At 38.4% G+C, this 22,213-nt stretch overlaps 1 protein-coding gene across 3 annotated transcripts in view; it reads left to right on the top strand.

The window, feature by feature from the left end:
- Positions 1-22,213, top strand: part of SLC44A1 (solute carrier family 44 member 1) — a 190,180-nt gene that overhangs the window by 108,517 nt on the left and 59,450 nt on the right. For all 3 annotated transcript variants that reach the window (XM_055301865.1, XM_055301864.1, XM_055301863.1), the window contains exons 6-12: positions 244-413; positions 2,362-2,451; positions 7,622-7,761; positions 8,969-9,155; positions 10,077-10,242; positions 11,802-11,958; positions 12,670-12,753. In XM_055301865.1, the coding sequence (XP_055157840.1) occupies positions 244-413; positions 2,362-2,451; positions 7,622-7,761; positions 8,969-9,155; positions 10,077-10,242; positions 11,802-11,958; positions 12,670-12,753 (994 nt within the window). The remainder of the gene's footprint in view (positions 1-243; positions 414-2,361; positions 2,452-7,621; positions 7,762-8,968; positions 9,156-10,076; positions 10,243-11,801; positions 11,959-12,669; positions 12,754-22,213) is intronic.

The raw sequence follows: 22,213 nt of genomic DNA, 5'->3' as shown, positions 1-22,213 counted from the left end.
GAGGGTACTGTCTTCCTTCGGAATATGCACTCCACCCTCTGTGAGGAGGCCTGTGGTGAGATGCGCATCCCTGCCCATGACAGTCATCTTCACGGCATTGAGCTCCAGCTCGTGGCCCCCATGTGATGCGTGGAGGGTGGAGTGTATCGCAGTCACAGTCACCTTTCATTTGTGTGTTGGATGTGGCATTTATATTAAGGAGGAGTAATTTTTTTTCTGATTTTTGTTTTCTTGTATCACCAGTGCACCTATCCCATTCTTCCATCGCTGTGCTCCCGTGAACATTTCCTGCTATGCCAAGTTTGCAGAGGCCCTGATCACCTTTGTCAGTGACAATAGTGTCTTACACAGGCTGATTAGTGGAGTAATGACCAGCAAAGAAATTATATTGGGACTTTGCTTGTTATCACTAGGTAATTGTTTTTCTCATTCTTAGCTATTGCATAGTACCGCAGTAGAAGACTGTTCTGTCTTGTAACCAAAATATGAATATAGCCGGGATACCTGTAAAATGTTTAACTTCCCATAGCCAAACTAACTGTTTCAGATTATATATAGTTACAAATATATACATATTTAAATAAATATATATATATATATATTTATATATCTGAAACTTTCTTTTTCTCTCATTGGAGAAAACTGGTGTTTTCCCAAACTTTGGTGACTGTCTATAATAACCTTTACTATGATAGCAGGAGGCTTCTTTTAATGAGTCAACACCCCTTTGTTTTTTGTTATGATTCCAAAGGCTTATACAAAGAGGCCACATATTCTCTTCTATATTTTCATCAAAGAGCATAGCTTTCTGATAGATTACTTTTGAGATATGGGTTTTTTTTTTTCATTGCTACAGTTCATAATATCACTGTATTGCTGGGAAAGTTAGAAAATCTCCACTTGGTAGCCACTGAATTTTCCTGTCATTAGATAATATAATCAAATAAATGTGATTTTCAAGATGTAAACTGCCTGTATTATCCTAGAGCTCTGTATGTAGCCATATCAGAATCTAGAGATCTTCCTAGTTGAGAGGAGTAAACTGTGGTAGGAACCAAGCACCTCTTTCATTATATAAGTAAAATGAGTATTTTTGTCTGTTAGCAACAATTATAGTCATTGAGAAGACTAGCTGAATTTCCATCTTGTCATTAGAGAGTATTTTCTTTTTGCTTAGGTAGTACTTGACTCAATTGAAATAATGCTGTCCATATGAAAAGCTATTTCTGTGATATTTGAAACGCTCCCATCTGTTTTTGGTTCCTGTACATTTATTGCAAAAGTGAGTACCTTGATAATATTATCTAGTCACAGATCCCAACCATTTTTTGGCTTTGCAAATGGCCCCCCAAAACTTGACTATTAGTCTGGCTTTATAAAAAAAAAATTATTTACTCTCTGAAATAGTTGAATACTTCAAGGAAAAAAGAAAACCAAACCTTGAAAATGGTGATAGTAATTTTAAACCATTGGAATTCCAGTTTTTATTAGAATGGTTCTCTTTTGGCTTAAGATCTTTGTTCATTTGTTTGTGAAATAGGCCTTTAGATAATTAAAGATGAACAAATTATGATTTCAGAAATGAATTTCCCCATGCAAAGGTCAAATCTTCCCAGTTTCTTTCTTTAATATTTTTCACTCAAGATTTTAGCATGTCAGAATTTAGCTTGGGATGGGTAGAGGTGTTGGCTAAATCACTCAACTAGGCTTTGCTCTTTTTTTGAAGATCTGTCAATCAGGACCCCTAACCCCAGTTGAATTGAGAAATAAGGTCAGAGGGATTAGGGCCTTCGTAGGCTTCAGGATACTATTCTGTAGAGTCAGAGCATTTCTTGGGAGTTTTAGAGGAGAAATGACCAAAGAAAGATTAAAATACTGTGTAGCTTGTTGACCAGCTATCAGAGAAGTTGGTCCTGAAATGCTAGGATTACTCTAGGGAAGTACAGCAGCTACTTTAACTGACCTTTGCCTACGTGTGGCAATTTTTCTGATCACCAACATGACACGTCATTCTCTACACTCTGTGTGTTGGCATGTGTGTTTGCATGTGAGTTCTGATGTCTTCCCGTGGTGAATCCACAACAGTTCTGTGCTGTTTTTGAGTCACCATATTGCATTTGCATGTGTTCTTTGTCATTTATCAACCCACAGTTAGGAACCTGAGTTTCAAGCGATGCTCTTCCAGTGGCGCAAGTACCAAAGTCAAAGTGCAAAAGTAGCCAGTTAACCTTTCTTACCAAAATTGGGGTCTTGTCAAGAGCAACAATTTATATCCCTAGGAGAAAACAATTGAAAGAGTTTCTCTTTATGTTTTCCAATGTTTTAAAATAATATTCTACATGTTCTCTATCTTCCCTGCAGTTCTGTCCATGATTCTGATGGTGATAATCAGGTATATTTCAAGAGTACTTGTGTGGATCTTAACAATTCTGGTCATACTGGGTTCACTTGGTAAGCTGCTTATTCCTTTGTTTTTTAGTAATTAGAATTGAGAGTTAAGTTTGCTTTTAACAACCCCTCAATTCAGAACTACGTTCATTATTTTAAAGATTTTATTTATGTATTTGAGAGAGAAAGGGAGAGGGTACACACATGTGAGCTAGGGAAGGAGCAGAGGGGGAGGAAGAGAGACCAGTAGACTGCGCTGAGCGGGAGCCCAACAAGGGGCTGGATCCTAGAACCCTGGATCACGACCTGAGCCAAAGGCAGACACGCTCAACCACTGAGCCACGCAGGTGCCCCTGCTTCTTGTTCTTTAATTTTTCACTCATTACTTTTCAGTGTTCCCTGCCTGGCAGAGGAAGCGACCCTTTCTTTTTATCCTAAACTTTTTAAAGGCCTGAACACGCCGTCCGAAAGTGTTGAGATTCTTTCTGGTTGAAATATTCCTAGTGGAATAATTGAATGTGTATAAAATATTGTTACTCATTTTTCTATTGATGTTCTATTTTGTGTAATGTTTTTATTTTACTATTTCTAATGAAACCTTCTGGGTTTTCTGTATTTATTGTCTTTTTTTGAGAACAATAATTTCCCCCTCCCTCTTTCCCCCCTCCCAGTTATAAATGTGATACCTACTCATGGTATCTAGCTACTTCCATGGTAGAAAATAGAAATATAAAAAAAGAAAGAAGTTTTATTTTTCACATAACACCTCTTTTCTTTAAAGAGAGTTTGCTTTTGCCTTTAAAATTTTCACAATTTAACCTGGCTTCCCCTCAGTTTACCACTACTAGCATATGAAATTCAGAACTTATATTTATTTATTTTTTTTTAAAGATTTTATTTATTTATTTTTTCATGACAGAGAGAGAGAGAGAGAGAGAGAGAGAGAGGCTGACACAGGCAGAGGGAGAAGCAGGCTCCACGCAGGGAGCCTGACGTGGGACTAGATCCGGGGTCTCCAGTATCACACCCCGGGCTGAAGGCGGCGCTAAACCACTGGGCCACCGGGGCTGCCCCAGAACTTATATTTATATATGAGTTTATTGAACTTATATACAAGTTCATTGAAAATTGTTTTTTCAATGCTTTACCCAATATGAAACTTTATTATTAGGGAAGTTTGCCCCCATTACATGTATAATCCTGCCTGCTATGTTTGGTCTTATTGATGTCATCTGTTTTATATTTTCTTTAAGTCTATGCTTTCTTATTTTGTTTTCTCTATGTTTGCTATACGAACTATGCTTTCATTGGTTATTTTTACCCTTGGTTTGGATGGTATACATTTTATATTTACTTCTACAGTAGATAATCTATACATTTTCAGAAAATATTCTTTAATCTAGAATCTTCTTGTTACTAAAGGGTGAAATGGAAAGGGTATATGTTGGGTTTTACCCTACTTCCTTTAAATTCAACATGTACTTCTTCCATTCTAACCCTCCTCTCATCTGCCTGTTCCCACTTTTTAGCCATTAACAAATAATCTGAGTTTTTGTATTCAGGTTATTAAAGTTAAAATATTATTTGATACATTGTATCTTTCTAAAGAATGTTTGCTTTGCCTTGAAATGTTTCATAATAATGTTTATAAAATTATTTACATTCTTCTGCCCCAGTTTTAGTGAGAACTACTGGTCTTATTTTTGTAAAACTTCATTCTTGAGTTCTTAATTTCAGTTCATCTTTGTTTTAAATTTATTATTTAAGTTCAGTTTAGTTAACATATACTGTATTATTAGTTTCAGGGGTAGAATTTAGTGAATCATCAGTTACATATCACACCCAGTGCTCATTCCATCAAGTGCCCTAATGCCCATCACCTAGTTACCCCATCCCCCTGCTCGCCACCCCTCCAGCAACCCTCATTTTGTTTCCTAGAGTTCAGCATCTCTTATGGTTTGCCTCCCTCTCTATTTTTATCTGATTTTATTTTTTCTTCCCTTCCCCTGCGTTCATCTGTTTTGTTTCTTAAATTCCACATGTGAGTGAAATTATATGGTATTTGTCTCTCTGATTGATTTATTTCGCTTAGCATCATACACTGTAGCTCCATGCACAGTGTTGCAAATGGCAAGATTTCATTCTTTTTGATGGCTGAGTAATATTCCCGTGTGTGTGTGTGTGTGTGTGTGTGTGTGTGTACACGTCTTCTTTATCCATTTTTCTGTGGATGAACATCTGAGCTATTTCCATATTTTGGCTATTGTGGACATTGCTGCTATAAACTTTGGGGTGCGGGTGCTCTGGTTCATCTTTGTTTTGATGAGAATTTGAATTCATGTAACTTATTCATGAAGTACTTGTGGGTTGTGTATTTTCTCAACTCTTTATTATCTAAGATTATCTTTGTCTCACATCTGAATATTGAATCTGCTGCGTATAAAATCCTCAAGCAGCAATATGTTTCCTGTGTCTGTACTTTACTTTTTGGAGACCAGTCTAATTTTGTGCCCTTGCCCATCACCATCTCACTTACCTTGTTGTGTATCTAATTTTTAACTTATCCTTATAACTTAAAATTTCCGTTTAGTTCTGAATCTTAACTAAATTTGCCAATGAATTCTTTTCTTTGGTGGGGGGTGTCTTTTACAACTTTGAAAAGTGGTCTTATTTCTGTATCTGATTACAATTTCTGTTCCAGTGGTTTTCCTCTTAGCATCATTGTTCATTCTTCTGCTGTCTTCTTCTAAATTATCATTTTAATCCTTTGACATTTTCTTTACACTCAGGAAGCTCTCTTCAAGCATACCTTCCAGATCACTGATTTTGTTTTCCTCACTGTCATTTCTGTACTTGACTTACCTCATTTTGTGATTCCATTTCTTCTTCTAGCCATCGTGTGGCCGTTGTGTCTAGTACTGTGTTTAGATGTTGTCTTAGTCACTTTGGGCTGCCATAACAAAGTACCATTGACTGGATGCCTTTTCAACAAGAAATACTTACTTCTCACAGTTCTGGAGACCAGGAAGGTCAAAACCAAGGTGCCAGCAGATTCGGAATCTGATGAGGTCTGGCTTCCTTTGTTCAGCTGTCATCTTGCTATTTTCTAACATGGTGCAAGTGGAGAGTTGCTCTCTGAGAGCTATTTTATAAGGACACTAATCCTGTTCATGAGGGCTACACTCTCATGACCTCATCATCTTCCAAAGACCCACCTCCAAATACCATCTCATTAAGGATTAGGAATTCAATCTATGAGTTTTAAGGGGGTCATAAACATTCAGCTTATAGCAGATGGATAGTTTTTTTATAATAAAAGTAGATTTGCATTCCAGTTCTGTCACTTACTAGATGTGTCACATTTGGCATGTTACTTCACTTTCCTGAATTTCAATTTTATCATTTATTTATAAAGTGGGACTTTTAATACCTACTTAATAGTATTGTGGTGATTCAGTTTGGTCACCTCTACTGTGTACTTCTGAACACAAATTTACATAAGCAATGTCTATTGTGGCTGTTATGGACAGTGACCTCCTTGATGTCCTCATTATTATCTCATTCTGTTTTCTTTTCTGTTTGTCTTTCTCTCATAACTTTTTTTAAAATATTTTAAAAATTTTTAAGTAATCTCTATACCCAGCGTGGAGCTCAAACTCACAACCTCGAGGTCAAGAGTTACATGCTCTGCCAACTGAGCCACCAAGGTGCCCTTTTCCCTCGTAACTTTTTATTCCCGTTTGTAGAGAACATGTTTTATTCTGTTGTTTGAGGCAATGACACTTTTCTTTAAGATTTCAAAATGAAAATATTTCCCTTTTTCAAATGTTTTTCTTAGACTTGTGTTTGTTTTAAGGTTGTTTACTCATCTTCAATAGAAAAAAAAATTGATTCTGGCTGTTTGGCACCAGGTAGGGTTGGCATTTCCCTTTGACCCTGCTCACTGTTTACTTGAGTGCAGGTGGAGGTCAGGTTGATTTGTATACTTCTTGGTCCAATTTCTCATCTCCCAGACATTTATCTTGCTGCCCATTCATACATATCTTTACTCAGAATCTTCCATTTCTTTACCAGAGCCTACAAGGCCTTATAGTATGATTTGGTCCCCAGAGCCCCTCTGCCCACAGCTCCTACCACTCTGCCCCTTGCTTGTGGCCTTCTCCTTTCTCTCCTGCCAGACATGGTCTCATCTCAGCATCTTAGAACTTGCTAGTACCTCTTGCCTGCAACACCCTTTCCTTAGATGGCTTTATAAATTGTTTTCTCTCTGTCTTTGATTCTTTTGCTCAAATACCATTTCACCACTGAAACCTTGCTTACTCATCCTTTCACAATGCTTTCCCAACCCCAGCACTTTCTATCCCTATTAAAAGATGAAAAAAAAAAAAGATGACTTTTTTTCCCCTAGGCTTCATAGACTATATTTTTAATTATTTCCTTATTTGTTTTGTTTCCTTATTACTATATAATCTCCTTGAGGGTTGAAGGTGGGGATTTAGTTTTGTTCACAGCTCTGTCCCCAGCACCTAAAATAGTTGATGCTCTGGGCACTCAGAAAGAAGGTGTTTGATGCAACTCCCTCATGTGGAAGTGGGTTTTCCGCCATCTTTAGTCTAACTTTTGGAATCTCTGAACCAGTGATAGGGAGAAACCTGCATCCAGCACACACCACTACCAAGCTATCAAAGATCTCCTATCTTTGTTCCTACTTTTGGTGGGAATCATTTCTTTCATCTTAATTTGCTCCTTGTACAAATACTGTCTTAACTGCATGACTGTGTCTGCACGAGGCACTGGGGTTACTGTGGTAGCACAACAGAGAGGATCTGGGCCTTCCTCAGCTTCATTGCTGGTTTCTGTGACCCTTACTAACTTCGTACAAGCTCCTCAAGTCTCAGCAGGCACTGATTCTCTCTGTATGGTCAGTTCCTCTCAGGGGTACTTGTCTTTGCTTGGCTCTCTCTGAGCTTCAGTGTCAATAATAAATACCATTGAAGGACATTTATTTGGTGTACTGAAAGATATCTTAACTACCTAGTGTGAATGATGATAATGGAGTAATTGGAGCTCCCCTTATGCCTGCAAAAAGTGACAGCCACACACCTCCCAGCCAAATGGATTGTTGCTGTGTTAGTCCCATGGTGATGTATAGGAAGGATCCGGGAAAGTGAAGATTTATGTTATGCGTTTCCTTGTGCTTGTTATTTCCAAAACAATTGTTTTTTGAATGCAGGTGGCACTGGGGTACTGTGGTGGCTGTATGCAAAGCAAAGAAGGTCTCCCAAAGAAACAGTTATTCCTGAGCAGCTTCAGATAGCTGAAGACAATCTTCGGGCCCTCCTCATCTATGCCATTTCAGCCACGGTGTTCACAGTGAGTGGGCTCGGGTGGATCATTTAGGTTTATGTTTTTATTTACAGGGATCATTAATGAAGCAGAAACCCACCTCTGGCAATTGCATGCCTAACCCTGAGCTGCATTAGATGAAATCTCTGTCCCATAGGCATGGAACATTAAAAAGTCTTCAGGAGGCTTCCCTAATTGATAAGTGTTATTTGATGCAACATTTGGTTCTGCATTGCCTGCTCGTTAAGAGGGGATTTTCCCCCGGAATATTTATATTATCCTTTGTTAGGAAAAACATATTATTTTGCTGTCATAATATGATTCCCTTTTTAAAAGTGGTTTTCTTTACTAAAGTATGTTAAGAAATACACCACTTCATATCATTTCATTTCCTTGTGTACTAATTATTTTCCTCTTTTTTTCCTTTTAAACTTTTCACAACATTATTCCAAGTTAGAGATGAACTTCACTGCCTAGGCCCTGTAGAGTAAATTACTGATGAACGTGTGGTTAAATAATGTGTACCCATATCTTTGATTCATCTCCTTCTCCTCTCTGAGAAAAGAAAAAAAAAAAAAATCTCAGACCACTTCTTGGACCAATCCCAAGCTTTTAATTGAGCTTTAGAAATAAAAAATAAAGGCAACATGAAACCATTGGTGCCAAAAGGTATTTGCTTGTTATTATTATACAAATACATATTAATCGTCTTTTAAACAGTTTTATCCCCTCTTTTTTAAGTATAGTTCACTCACCCTCACCCAGGGCACGGTGAGGGTGTGTAAGGGGTAAATCTGACACGGACCCTGCTCTTTAGGAGCTCTTGGTCTGATAACAGAGGTGAAGTGCAAATACCTCCTTTTGTAGTCATGGCATATGATCTCCCCTGTTTTCAGAGTGACAGGCATGTATCTATTCAAATAAATTCAGAGCCTTCATCCTGACTGACAAACAACATGTTTTGATTCCTAATGAGTAGAAAAGGAAAGTTAGGAGAATTCTAGGATATTAATAAACTGAGAAATCCTTTTATGTTTAGCTTTAAGGATATTTTCAGTATTCAATTGAGAATGCTAAATGCCGCAACACTGGTAAAGTATTTTTGGGATTCAGAGAATAACCTTTCCCCCATGTGGGATGAAGTGTAATGTTCAAAATTTCCACCATCATTTGGTTTCTGTATTCACTGCTTAGGGCAGTAACTGGAACCTTTCTCTGCATTTGCTCTTTACAGGTGATATTGTTCCTGATAATGTTGGTCATGCGCAAGCGTGTTGCTCTCACCATTGCCTTGTTCCACGTGGCTGGCAAAGTCTTCATCCACTTGCCGCTGCTAGTCTTCCAACCCTTTTGGACTTTCTTTGCTCTTGTCTTGTTTTGGGCATACTGGATCATGACACTTCTTTTTCTTGGCACTACTGGTAAGAAGACCTGCTGCTGCTTCTCCTTATTCGTGATGAATCTGATTTGTATTAAATTATTTTAAAACTTCAGATAGAATTCTTAGACTTTTATAACGAAGGTCTGATTGCCATTGGAACTAGCAATGAATTTGGTTAAGATTCTTCAACAACCCATTCCCTATTCATGATTTTTAGATCCTCCTCCCAAAGTAGGTCCAGACAGGTCATGGCTTTGAAGTCCAGTACTGATTCAGACATTAGGATTCATTCTAAGATGAACAAATGAACTCCGTGCGGCTGTGGAGCAGCCTTAAACCCCAGTTACAGCCAAAGATCAACTTGCTTCCTCGGGATTTTCTAATTTGGAAAAGATCTGAACCTAGGTAGAGTTTCTGGTGATGATATTGTTTGTAGTTAGACTCTCAGACTTGCGTGTAGCTACACTTTATATCAGAAGTTAACTCTAAATGGAATTAATTGTGATGCGTGGCATAAGGATAGTGTGCTTGTATGTAACTTCTCTGGCAGTTCAGCACGCATTCACCAATTGAATATAATATTAATTTCTATCCTTTGCTAATAATTGAGATATCTATAATTATTGGATGAGTAATAAAAGAGCCCTGAAAAAAGATTGAAGTGTTTGAAAATTCATGCCTAAATTAACTGACGTGGTAAGAACTTTCAATGAACCTTTCAAAGCTATATGATGCCTTTGGGGAAAACAAAATGCTTAAATGTATAATGTCTGGCTTCACAGCTTTTCAAGTGATAATTATTTTTGTCTCTTAATTAAATAGCACCGTGATCATAAATTTTGTGGTTTGGGAGTAGGAGGGACTGTTGTTGGAAATTAGATTAATCTCTTATATTTAACAGCCATATTTCTTAGTTTGTACTTTATGAGCTCCTTCTTTCCTTCCTTGATTATTTTCCCAGGCAGCGCTGTTCAGAATGAGCAAGGCTTTGTGGAGTTTAAAGTTTCTGGGCCTCTGCAATACATGTGGTGGTACCATGTGGTGGGCCTGATTTGGATCAGTGAATTTATCCTAGCGTGTCAGCAGATGACTGTGGCAGGAGCTGTGGTAACATACTATTTTACTAGGTGAGAATTTATTCTTGTCAGAAAACTTAAGATCTTCTAAGTGATTGTGTCTGAAGGAGATGGAAGTAAGGCTGGTAAGGGTTTTATTTCTTTAAAAAGTAATTGGAAATAAATATGACAAAATGTTATAGCTGATAATCCTGAGAGGTAGGAACATGGGAGGTTGTTATTTAATCTTTATACTTTTCTGTAAGTTTCTCAGAAAGTTAGAACAGCAGGTTATGACATAACTTCAATTATATTAGGCAGAAAAATAAATCTTGTAGTGTCTTATGTACTTTTTGCTTTATATAAAGGTCCATCGGGGTACCTAGGTGGTGCAGCCAGTTAAGCATCGGACTCTTAGATTTGGCTCAGGTCATGATCTCAGGGTAGTGAGATCAACCCTGGGTGGGGTGCTCAGCACAGAATCTGCCTAAAATTCTCTCCCCTTCTCCCTCTGCCCTTCACATTTGTACTCTCTCTAAAATAAATCAATAAATCTTTAAAAATTAAATAAATAAAGGTCCATCAAAGGACAACAAGCCTTTTTTTTTTAAAGAATTTATTTATTCATGAGATATATACAGAGAGAGAAGCAGAGACACAGGCAGAGAGACAAGCAGGCCCAATGTGGAACTCTATCCTGGGACTCTAGGATCATGTCCTGAGCCAAAGGCAGACACTCAACCACTGAGCCACCCAGGCGTCCCGACAAACCTTTTTAATTTATTTGGGTCAGAACAGTATTGTGACTCCCATTCCTAACTTCAGAGATGAATATAAGCTGTAGGCCTTTTAGTTTTCTATTAAAATGAGGTACCTGGTCTAGAGTGAACATCTTTTTTTTTTTTTTAAGATTGATTCTTGCTTATCTGATTTCTTGCATTTTTGATTCTTTGAGAGAGAGCAGGTGGGGAGAGACAGAGGATGAAGGATAGACTTTTAAGCAGACTCCATGCTGAGAATGGAACTGTCATAAGGCTCCATCCCATGACCTTGAGATCCTGACATGAGCTGAAATCAAGAGCTGGATGCCAGGAAATCCCTGGGTGGCTCGGCGGTTTGGCGCCTGCCTTTGGCCCAGGGCGCCATCCTGGAGTCCCAGGATCGAGTCCCGCGTCGGGCTCCCGGAATGGAGCCTGCTTCTCCCTCTGCCTGTGTCTCTGCCTCTCTCTCTTTCTCTCTCTCTCATGAATAAATAAATAAAATCTTAAAAAAAAAAAAAAAGAGCTGGATGCCTAACCAACTGTACCACCCAGGCACCCCAGAACATCTTTTTTAAGTTCCATTTTTTGATTGTACATTTAACTCTGTATTTACTAGTAAAAGCTTTCAAAGCACAGTTTAATTTTACTTAACATCTTAGAGCCTAAGAACCCCATGAAACTACCATAGAGAAATGAAACGTTAACTCTATTTGGTACATCAGCAGCATTTGTATTAGTTGCATATTACTTTCCCATTTTGTCACAAATCTAGAATTTTTTTTAGATGAACTAATTTTTCACTGCATTGGGCTCTGAACCATTCCTGTACTTAGCCTTTGTTTTTAATGTCTTTGGTTATTTTTTAAACAGGGATAAAAGGAATTTGCCATTTACACCTATTTTGGCATCGGTGAATCGCCTTATTCGTTATCACCTGGGTACTGTGGCAAAAGGATCTTTCATTATCACATTAGTCAAAATTCCACGAATGATCCTTATGTACATGCACAGTCAGCTCAAAGGAAAGGTAAGGAGAAAATACGTTTCTGGGCTTTCTGTGGTCATATCCCAGACCTCAGCTCTGTGTGTGGTAAAGCTCCCAGTGATGCTAAGTCCATAGCTGTGAACATTTTCTTCAAAATCCTTGCAAAGCAGAATCTAGTCCTTCTGCTTTGTCCCCTACTCTTGCTCTCTCCATGCTGTGGCAAAATCCATCATGTCACTGGTTTCCCAAGTTTCTGTGCTTCTCCCTGTGTTGACTCACACCTCCTCCTTGGAACCTCTTACCTATCCCTGACTGTGGAGATAATACACATTTCAACACAGGTTGGCTCATATGCCACCCCTTCCTAGAAACCTTCCCTGATTCCTCCTCCTCGATGACATCATCTCCTTCTGTCCTCCACTCTTATAGCACTAGTATCTATTGCATATTCTGTTTCTAACCTTTTTTTATGTTTAGCTTTTTTTCTTCTACAATAGTAGAAGTTCCTTTCTGGTCTTGTATACCTGACTTTATCTTATATGCAGTAGGTACTAAATACCTGTTGAATTAAATTGATTAAAAATAATTTAGCTATTACATTTTGAGGGAAAAGAGGGTGGGTACAGAGGCCTTTGAAACATAGGTTGTGATTTTTTTTTTACTTTTATTTATTTTTCTAACATTTGGAATATTCTATATGATGGTTTGATTCTATATGATGGTTTTTAATTATTTCTAATTTGTCCTTTCCAGGAAAATGCTTGTGCCCGATGTGTGCTGAAATCTTGCATTTGTTGCCTTTGGTGTCTTGAAAAGTGCCTAAACTATTTAAATCAGGTAAAGTATTTTAAAAATAAATCTAACATTCACTTTCAAGGATAGGTTCATCATTTCTTCTTCCAAGATAAAATAATTGAGCTTACTTGAAAGATGTTAACATATTTCTCATGATGTTATACATTGTGGCTTATTCGTGTATATCTATTTCTATCATATTCTTTAAAAAAAAAAAAAAAGACTATTTGAGAGAGGAAGAAAGAGCACAAGCAGGGGGAGGGGCAGAAGGAGAGGGAGAAGCAGGCTCCCCGCTGAGCAGGGAGCCTAATACTGGGCTCTATCCCAGGACCCTGAGGATCATGACCTGAGCTGAAGGCAGATGCTTAACCAACTGAGCCACCCCAGTGCCCCGTCATATTCTTATTTTTAAGAGTGATGTATATTCTTGTCAAGGCTCATTATTAATTAATTGTAACATAAGGATAAAATATCATTAGGGTTCATCTTCAGGAAAGACATTTATTCCTTAATTCACATCCTTTCATCTTTGATTTTCTCTAAGAATCTGTCTCAGCTAGCCATATTTCTTTAATTCTTCTTTTAAATGTTTGAGAGGTACCTGGCTGGCTCATCCCATAGAGTATGTGACTGTTGATCTCAGGGTCGTGTGTTCAAGCCCCATGTTGAGTATGGAGCTTACCTTTTAAAATGAATGAATGAGTGAATGAATGAATGAATATTGTTTAAAAGCTTTAGTTTAGTGAAGAGTCATTGTGACACTTAAACTCACTTTTTTGCTCTGTCTACTATTGTCTAAGACTAGTGTGCTGTCTATCCTGATACTTTTTTCTGGGAGATCCATCTGCTTAAAGACTATGATATTAGCCTGGGAGATAGTCTCAGAGGAAGTGCTATGTCTTGCTGTGTCTAGGCACACAGGACTCTCTCTGAAGCACTCTTCCCATCTTTTCTTCTTCTTCTTCTTTTTTTTTTTTTTTTACAACTTCTCTGCATTACTTGAAAATCAGTTGTAATGTGCCAATGCCCTCATCTAATAGGCCAAAGATAGAAATGGGCTTTCTCACCATTTACCTCTAAGTGATTCAAGAGTAACAATGTACTTACATTCACTCGAGGGTAGTCAGAGGATGGTAGTCCTGTTCGCTGTGGCGTTGAGCATGACTGGAATTTTGCTTTATTGGAGTTCTATGGTTAATATGAAAAAAAGTAGGCATGACATTTCATTAGCAAAATAAATTCTTGTCAATTGTAATATTGTATGGATGGAAAGTATTTGGAAGGTCATTATTAAAAAAATTAGTAATAGCCATAGCAATCTGAAAAATTACATTCTTTAAAATTTGGTTTGGGACCAAGTCATCCTTATCGAAGAGTTGATGGATGCAGTACTAAAAATAATCATCATTACATTTTGTACCCATCACTAAATTGCTCATCTGTAGAGAAGAAGCAAAACCCATCTCTTCATTCTCAGTTTCTACCATCTTCCCAACAGGAATCTTTTGCTCTTTGCAGTTTTCCAAACCTGCCTGAAATGAGTTCCTTCCAACGCTTGAATAGCTCCTACTAATCCTTAAAGATTCTACCTTGAGCTTCGCTTCAAAGAAGTCTTCCCTCATTATCCTAGCCCCCCGCTGACCCTCCACATAACAGATTCATACCTCTGTGAAAACACTATGTTACATGGAAATCATCTGTTTACCTCTTTTTTTTTTTTTAGAGATTTTATTTATTTATTCATGAGAGACACAAAGAGAGAGACGCAGAGACATAGGCAGAGGGAGAAGGAAGCTCCCTGCAGGGAGCCTGATGTGAGACTAGATCCCAGGACTCCAGGATCACACCCTGAGCCAAAGGCAGGCGCTAAACCACTGAGCCACCCAGGGATCCCATTACCTCTTTATTTCCACCTTCAGACCTTTAGCTCCCTAAAGACAGGGATCGTAGTTATTTTTGTCTCTCTAGAAACTATTCCAGTATCTGGTATAGAACAGGTGGTCTTTAAATGTTTTCCAAATGAATTGTTAATCAGTGAATACCTGGATTTTAAAAGACTAATAGTATGATGTAAAACCAGAAGAAAGAGTCTCAAAAAGGAAATGTACAGGTATACAGAAGGAAGAGAACAAATCACACGATGTTAACATGCTCGGTAAGCAAGTGAAAAAATCCAAGGTTCTCAGCTCATCCCATGCTAAACGTTAATCATTTTAGTACTGACAGTCCTGAGATGTATATCCAAACTTCAAGTTGGTCTTTATTGTACAGATTTTGTACACTTTGGATCTTCATTGAAGATTTAAGGGAACTGTTAAAATAGTAATTAATAAGTGAGTTTAGGTTTAGAGAGAGTGATTCTGAACTAATACTTAGTTCTGTTTGGGAATGAAACACTATCAGGCCTGATTACCAGAGTGCTTCAGTCTCCTTTTCTCACAGAAATCTCACTGGAGTTGAGGTCAACATACTGAAGACATCGGAACGGGGCACCTGGGGGTAGCTCAGTGGTTGAGCGTCTGCCTTCAGCTCAGGGCCTGACCCTGGGGTCCTGGGATGAAGTCCTGCATCAGACTCCCTATCAGAGCCCGTTTCTCCCTCTGCCTATGTCTCTGCCAGAGTCTCTCCCTGTGTCTCTCATAAATAAATTAATTAAATATTTTTTAGAAATTAAAAAAAAAAAGTGTTCTAATGAACCCTTCCTGCCAGGTTAAGCAAAAGTATCTGTTGCCAGTAGAATTTTTTTCTTAAGATTTTATTTATTTGAGAGAAAGCAGAGAGAGAGCATGAGCAGGGGAGAGAGGCAGAGGGAGAAGCAGACTGCCTGCTGAGCAGAGAAACCGTTGCAGGGCTTGATTCCAGGACCCTAAGGCCCTGACCCGAGCCACCCAGGTGCCCTACCAGTGAAATTTTTTTAAACCCTTGCTCCTGTGAAACGTTTCAGAGTTGGGTGGGCACCCGTCTGTTTAAAGCATTTAAGATGACAGGAATCATGGCAGTCTGAATAGATGAGCTTTAGAGACTTTTCTAAAATTTGAAAACAAAACAAAACAAAACAGTAAGGTCTAAGAGTATGATCTGCTGGTGTTTGAAGGGACATTCTTCTCAGTGCTGTCACAAACATTTGGCAGTTACAAGATTAGTGCTGTGCTAGAGATCAAGCCTGAGCTGGCACCAAGATAACAGGCAGCTCACACCTTTCCTTTTGTCTCTAGTATTTATCACTTCCTGAAAATGAAGTTTCTTTTTCCCATACGCATTGGATTGAGTCCATATTTTTATAGCCTTGTTGGAGAAGACAAGATGGATAATTGGGGGGATATACAGTGGAGAAAGCCCAGATATTGACGGTGTGTTTCAATCCCAACAGTTTAATTATTTGGCAAGTCCAGTGAAACTTCAGAATCTCCGTTTCCTTCTTCACTGAGTAGAGAAAATATACCTATCCTCATAGGCTTTAGCAAGGATGAAATATTAATGCAGATAAATCACCTCTTACAGTGCCTGGTTCTTGATCATCATCACCTAGTAACTGTTATCGCTCTCTCCTGCTCCCCTCATTTTATTGTTTTATAAAGAACTCCCAATGTTTTACTCTAAGATAAGAGAGCTCTGGCAAAGATAAAACGAGAAGTAGTTCTAAAGATGTATCTACTTTCTTTAAAAGTAAATATAATGTAAAATACTGAAGAGTTTGGAAAACCAAGAGAAAACAAAGTCACCCATGATCTCACTGTGCTAATAAAAGTGACCTTTATTGAAATATGTACTATTAGCTTTGAGAAAAAGTTTCTAATATTTTATTTCAGTGTAGTAATGTCTTATCAGACATTGCTTATAGACTGATAAGACAGTCATCTGTAAAACGAGGATAATAATAGTATCTGTAGTGCCCATTACCATGAGGATGCAGGGATGGTATCTGTAGTACTCTGAGTCTGTGCCTGGGCACAGCAAAGCCTCTGTAATGATGACTCTTATTGTATAGTACTGTTCACAGTTAGTTTCTTTTACATTTTTTAATGTGCAGTGGTTTTTATTTTTCTCCTGGCAGGTCTTTCAGACTTTTTTAACGCTTTCTTACTTAGCTTTTTTTTTTTTTTCTTACTTAGCTTTTATGCTTGGAAAGATTTTTCCCACCTCAAGGTCAAATAATTATTCCAGTATTTTTTTCTCTAATATTTCAGATGTTTACCTTTTTTTTTTTTTTTGAATACTTTTGAGTTGGGAATTTAATCAATTGCCTCATGGCCAGTTAGTCATTATTCTTGCTTCTGCTATGAAACGTCACTTTAATCATGTACTAAATTCTTCTACATCATACTTAAGTATGTCTTAGGACTTTCTTTTCTGTACTATTGATCTGCCTATGCTTTTACACCAGTACTGCAATATCTAATTACTATACCTTCTTCTACTTCCTCCTCCCCCTCCTCCTCCTCTTCTTCTTCTTTTTCTTTTTCTTCTTCTTCTTCTTCTTCTGGATACAATGGGTATTTTTTTAAAAAAAATTTTTATAGCTTCATTATATATCTCTAATATTTATAATACAAATTCCTCTCATTCTTATTTTTCAAAAATTTATTGTCAAGTCACCTGTTTACATTCTGAAATTATCTTTGGAATGTTTAATAGAGTACAGTGAAATAATAATACTAATTTTAAGGCCAGCTAATATTTATTGAACACTTACCATGTGCCAGGCACTGTGGTTCGTTCACACTTTACATGTAGAGTCTCCCATCCAGAGATCTGTTTTGTCTACTTTTTGGAAATGGTTAACAATTAGTTAATACCTGTTGCATTGTTTTCCTCCCGTCCTTTCTTTTGCTGTCACTCCTGAGATCATCATGCAACTTTTTTTTTTAAAGATTTTATTTATTTATTCATGAGAGGCAGAGAGAGAGAGAGAGAGAGAGAGAGAGAGACATGCAGAGACACAGGCAGAGGGAGAAGCAGGCCCCATGCCGGAAGCTTGACGTGGGACTCCTTCCTGGGTCTCCAGGATCACACCCTGAGTTGCAGGCGGTGCTAAACCACTGTGCCACTGGGGCTGCCCATCATGCAACTTTGAAGTCAAAAGCCTTGAGTAGGGCTGGACAATGCAGACCCCTGCAGGACAGTTGAGGAGCATAGGTTACTCATGGAAATGAGTGCAGCAGACTGGGCCCAAGGCAGTAGAGAGTGGTAGAGACTAGTAAACTGGGGAGTTGATATTGCACCCCCAGAGGGCAGTCACTTCTTAGCTCTGATATACTCTTGCCTTGTGAGAATTTCTAGATAGTTGCTAACTCTTCCACTTTCTCAAGTGAAGCCAGAATTCTGGATGTTTGCATTTTTGTCTCCTGCTATTAAAATGTTGACAACTAAAAAAAAAAAAAAAAAAAACAAACTGAATGAGCCAGACAAATAAGGTCTTTAGGCCACCAAAAGTCAGTTGTCCAGGATGCCTGGGTGGCTCAGTGGTTGAGCGTCTGCCTTTGGCTCAGGGCATGATCCTGGAGACCTGGGATCGAGTCCCGCGTCAGGCTTCCTGCATGGGGCCTGCTTCTCCCTCTGCCTCTGTGTCTGCCTCTCTCTCATGAATAAATAAATAAAATCTTAAAAAAAAAAAGTCAGTTGCCCATAAGCCATCAGCTTATTGCCAGTGCTTTAGAGAATTTAGAGGATAATAGTAGAGGAATATTTATAATGAAGGTAGAGGAGACCAGAATCCTTTTGCAGCATGGTATGAAATTCTAAAAGCCCAAGCCATGGTCCAGTGCCAAACTGCATGGAAAATACAGCTGGCTTCAGAAAAGACCGTTGGATTTTCAAAATAAGCCATTTATTATTTATAGCATAGGTGCTAGAGTTTTGCACATAAAAAGAGTGAACTGTGAACTGCTCTTTGTTTCTGCAAGTGCGTATCTTAAGTGACCAGGAAGGTGATTGTACACCTCATCTAACAGAATTCACTTTAGGTGGAGAGACTGTTACAACTAAAATCTGTTTCTTGGCATTACTCAGCCCTTGGTTTGCTTTGACACCGTTTAGAAGTAGTGTGTTTAATACTAGACGGGATCTGCTCTCTGGCTGCCAAGCTTTTAGATTATAAAGCTCTTCTCTATGCAGTTGCAAAGATATTTTTTGAGCACCTACTACCTAATACTACATTAAGCACTTAATATATATTATCACTTTCTCTCTAGAACTCTGTAAGGAAGGTTCATTTCCTCTGTCTTACAGATGAGAGAGTTGAGACTAGCATCTTGTGGCAAATCGTATGACCTAGAGATGGAGGAAGTTTTCAAAACTAAGTTTGCCCAGTTCTTGCCATGAGATCACCGTTTCCCATATAAATATATACTCATTTTATGCATCATAAAAAAGACTAAAGTACAGATTATTATAGAGATCATGCAAACATCTCACATTTTCATGTTTTGTGCTATAAACTAAGAGAAGCAGTGGTTTTAATGACAATCAATTTAAGATTTACAACATATTTTTAATTCTTATATCCCTTAAAAAGTCCTAAGAATTTAGAACCAAACTAAATGAGGGACACTTGAACGGTTAAGCATCTGCCTTCGGCTCCTGGGGTCCTGGGATCGAGTCCCACATCGGGCTCGCTGCATGGAGCCTGCTTCTCCCTCTTCCTGTGTCTCGGCCTCTCTCAGTGTCTCTCATGAATAAATAAAATCTTTAAAAAAAATAAAAGAACCAAACTGAATGAAATGTATGGTATAGGTTGTTGGGCTTTTTGCCCCCCGTTCCTCACTCAAAATAAGAAAGGGATAATTTTCACTATATTTTCCCTTATTTAATTTATAATGATCCACACATAGAGTTGCACGTACCTTTTCCCTTTTCCTACCATTGTTGTCTGTCTTGCCCTAGTAAGTGAGTTATTATATACAGATTTTAAATTTCAAGAGAATTTCTAGTTCTGTAAGTGAAGAAAAGAAAGGTATGAAAATGTGGAAGCAGTATTCCGGAACATGTGGCCAAGCAGGCCTGGGTTATCTACATGGTGACCTTCTACCCTAACATTTTCTTCCACATGCCCAGGACTTTTTCTTTTTATTCATTCATTCATTCATTCATTCATTCATTCATGGGAAACACAGAGGGGCAGAGACTAGGCAGAAGGAGAAGCAGTCTCCCTATGGGGAACCAGATGCAGGACTCGATCCCAGGACCCTGGGATCATGACCTCAGCCAAAGGCAGATGCTTAACCACTGAGCCACCCAGGTGCCCCGACCAGGACTTTTATACCTCATCCTGTCACATACAAATGCTACCAGGGACCCCTTGGGCCTAACAGTCATCCTTTTAAAAAGCGCCTGGAAAAAAAAAAAAAAAAAGCTTCCTGGATGGCAATCACCTTTTAACTTCCTTCTGGGAGTTATACAGTCTCAAGCCTATATCCTGCCTGAGCAGATGTTGGGCACTGGCTAAATGTTCATCATTTGCCTCTCTGTGGGCAGTTGAGCGCAAGATCAGGAAGGTTGTCTGTGAAGGTAGGTGGGCTGTAAAAATCTCAACCAAGTAGTTGAACAGAAAGTTCAGAGAACAGTAATAGGGAAAGCCACAGAGAACTCAGAATTTCTTGAGAGCCTTAGCATGAATCCTTTCAGACTAGGAGGTATAGAAGTGAAAGGAAAGTTTCATTGGCCTGCTGTGATCTGTAGCACAATTTTATTCCTGAAGAGGTCATCTTGACCTTTGTGTGTCACATGCAGCTCATCTTCCTGCCTTAGGAGTGGGAGAAAGAGCTTATGAAATAGCCACTTAACTTTTTTTCAGTTAGGTTGAATACAAAGGAGTTGCACAGATCTGTAGGAATTTTGCCAAGAAAGCTAAATTTCTGTGATATATCCAACCCTGAAACTGAGGAGTGGAGAAAAGAAATTATTGCTGCCTCCGTCCATGTCCACAAAGGGTAGATAGAATGGGTGGGGCAGGATGGGAAGAGAAGAAAGAAGCAGGTCAGAGGAGGAATAATAATTTCTTCTGAATTATTGAAAAACAAAACTTCTGTGGCTTAGTTTGGAGATGTTAGACCCTCTTTGAGTTTGCTGGTCTGATGATAACAGAGGAGAGAGGTTGGAGGTATGTGGATCCTCTCTTGCTTCTATATCTTTCAAAGAAGGTCATGGTCAAACTGGGAAGGGTAAAGAGGCACCTGGGTGGCTCAGTGATTGAACGTCTCCCTTTGGCTCAGGTTGTGATCCCGGGGTCCTGGAATCGAGTCCTGCATCAGGCTCCCTGTGGGAGCCTGCTTCTCCCTCTGCCTGTGTCTCTGCCTCTCTCTCTCTGTGTCTCTCATGAATAAATAAATAAAATCTTTTAAAAAAATAAATAAACAAACTGGGGAAGGGAGAATAGCTTAGTTAAGAGTGAGTTGTTGATACTCATTGAGGAGGTAAAGTTTAAGACAGTAACTATTTGATTTAAATGGCTTATCCAGTATCCTTGATTCTAGATATTATAGTGCCTTTTTTTTTTAGCTTCAGAAAGCATCTAATAATACATAGTTAATATGGCAGGTATTTTCCCCCTGAGAACCTGTTATTAATTAAATGGTTCATTAGTCTCCTGATCATGTCTTAGAATAAGGGAAATAAGGTATTTTCCTGTATTTTCCTTATGGGATGTTCTGTTTCAAATCACCACAGACATCTGTCAGTTGTCAGAAGTCGTAGAAAAAGGTACTAAAAGACTGGAAATGAGGAAATGTGGTTTGTATTTCAAAAGGGATGAGAAGATGGGGTTCGTGGACTATAAACAAGGTTGATGTTGATACTGGGCAATACTCTAGAACAGGAGTCAGCAGCAAAATTTTTCTGTAAAGGACCAAATAGTAAATATTTTTGGCTTTGTGGCCATATAGACTCTGTCACAATTGCTCATTTCCGCCATTGTAGCATGAAAACAGCCATAAACACTATGTAAACAAATGAAAATTGCTGTGTTCCAATAAAACTTTATTTACAGAAGTAGACAGCAGGCCAGATTTGGCCCACAGGTTGTATTTTGACAACCTCTGCTTTAGAATAAATTGTTAAATGGGTTTTTTGTGTGTTTGAGTATAGAGGGAACTGGTTGGTCTTGGTTCTTTGAGAAGAGATCAGGCCTGGGAAGTTCTTCTCCATCATTTTTCAGCAGAGTTACTGTTACATAAGATCAAAAGTATAGTTTATTTTGATGTCATTGAGGCATTTGGTAGAATATTTCAAAAGAAGCTTTATAGGTAAAATGTAGACCACTGCACTACAGTTAGGTAGTTGACTCTTTGGTGACTGCTGTCTTTTAGCTGATAAGAAGCAGTGGCAGATGACAATATATGAGAGCAAGCAGCAAACTAATGCTACCAGAACAATTCAATAGTATTATTTCTTTAAAACACTCTATATGTTAGCTTTTGAGATAAAAAGAACTGTAAACATAATGAAGTAGTATATTCTGATAACAAATTACCCTAGTTTGTTTGATGGAGTGATATATAGTAAAATC

This window comes from Nyctereutes procyonoides, unplaced genomic scaffold (genome assembly GCF_905146905.1).
Source record: "Nyctereutes procyonoides isolate TBG_1078 unplaced genomic scaffold, NYPRO_anot_genome, whole genome shotgun sequence".
Taxonomy (NCBI): Eukaryota; Metazoa; Chordata; class Mammalia; order Carnivora; family Canidae; genus Nyctereutes; species Nyctereutes procyonoides.
The sequence above is the reverse complement of the archived record's forward strand: the minus strand, read 5'-3'. Positions and strand labels throughout refer to the sequence as shown.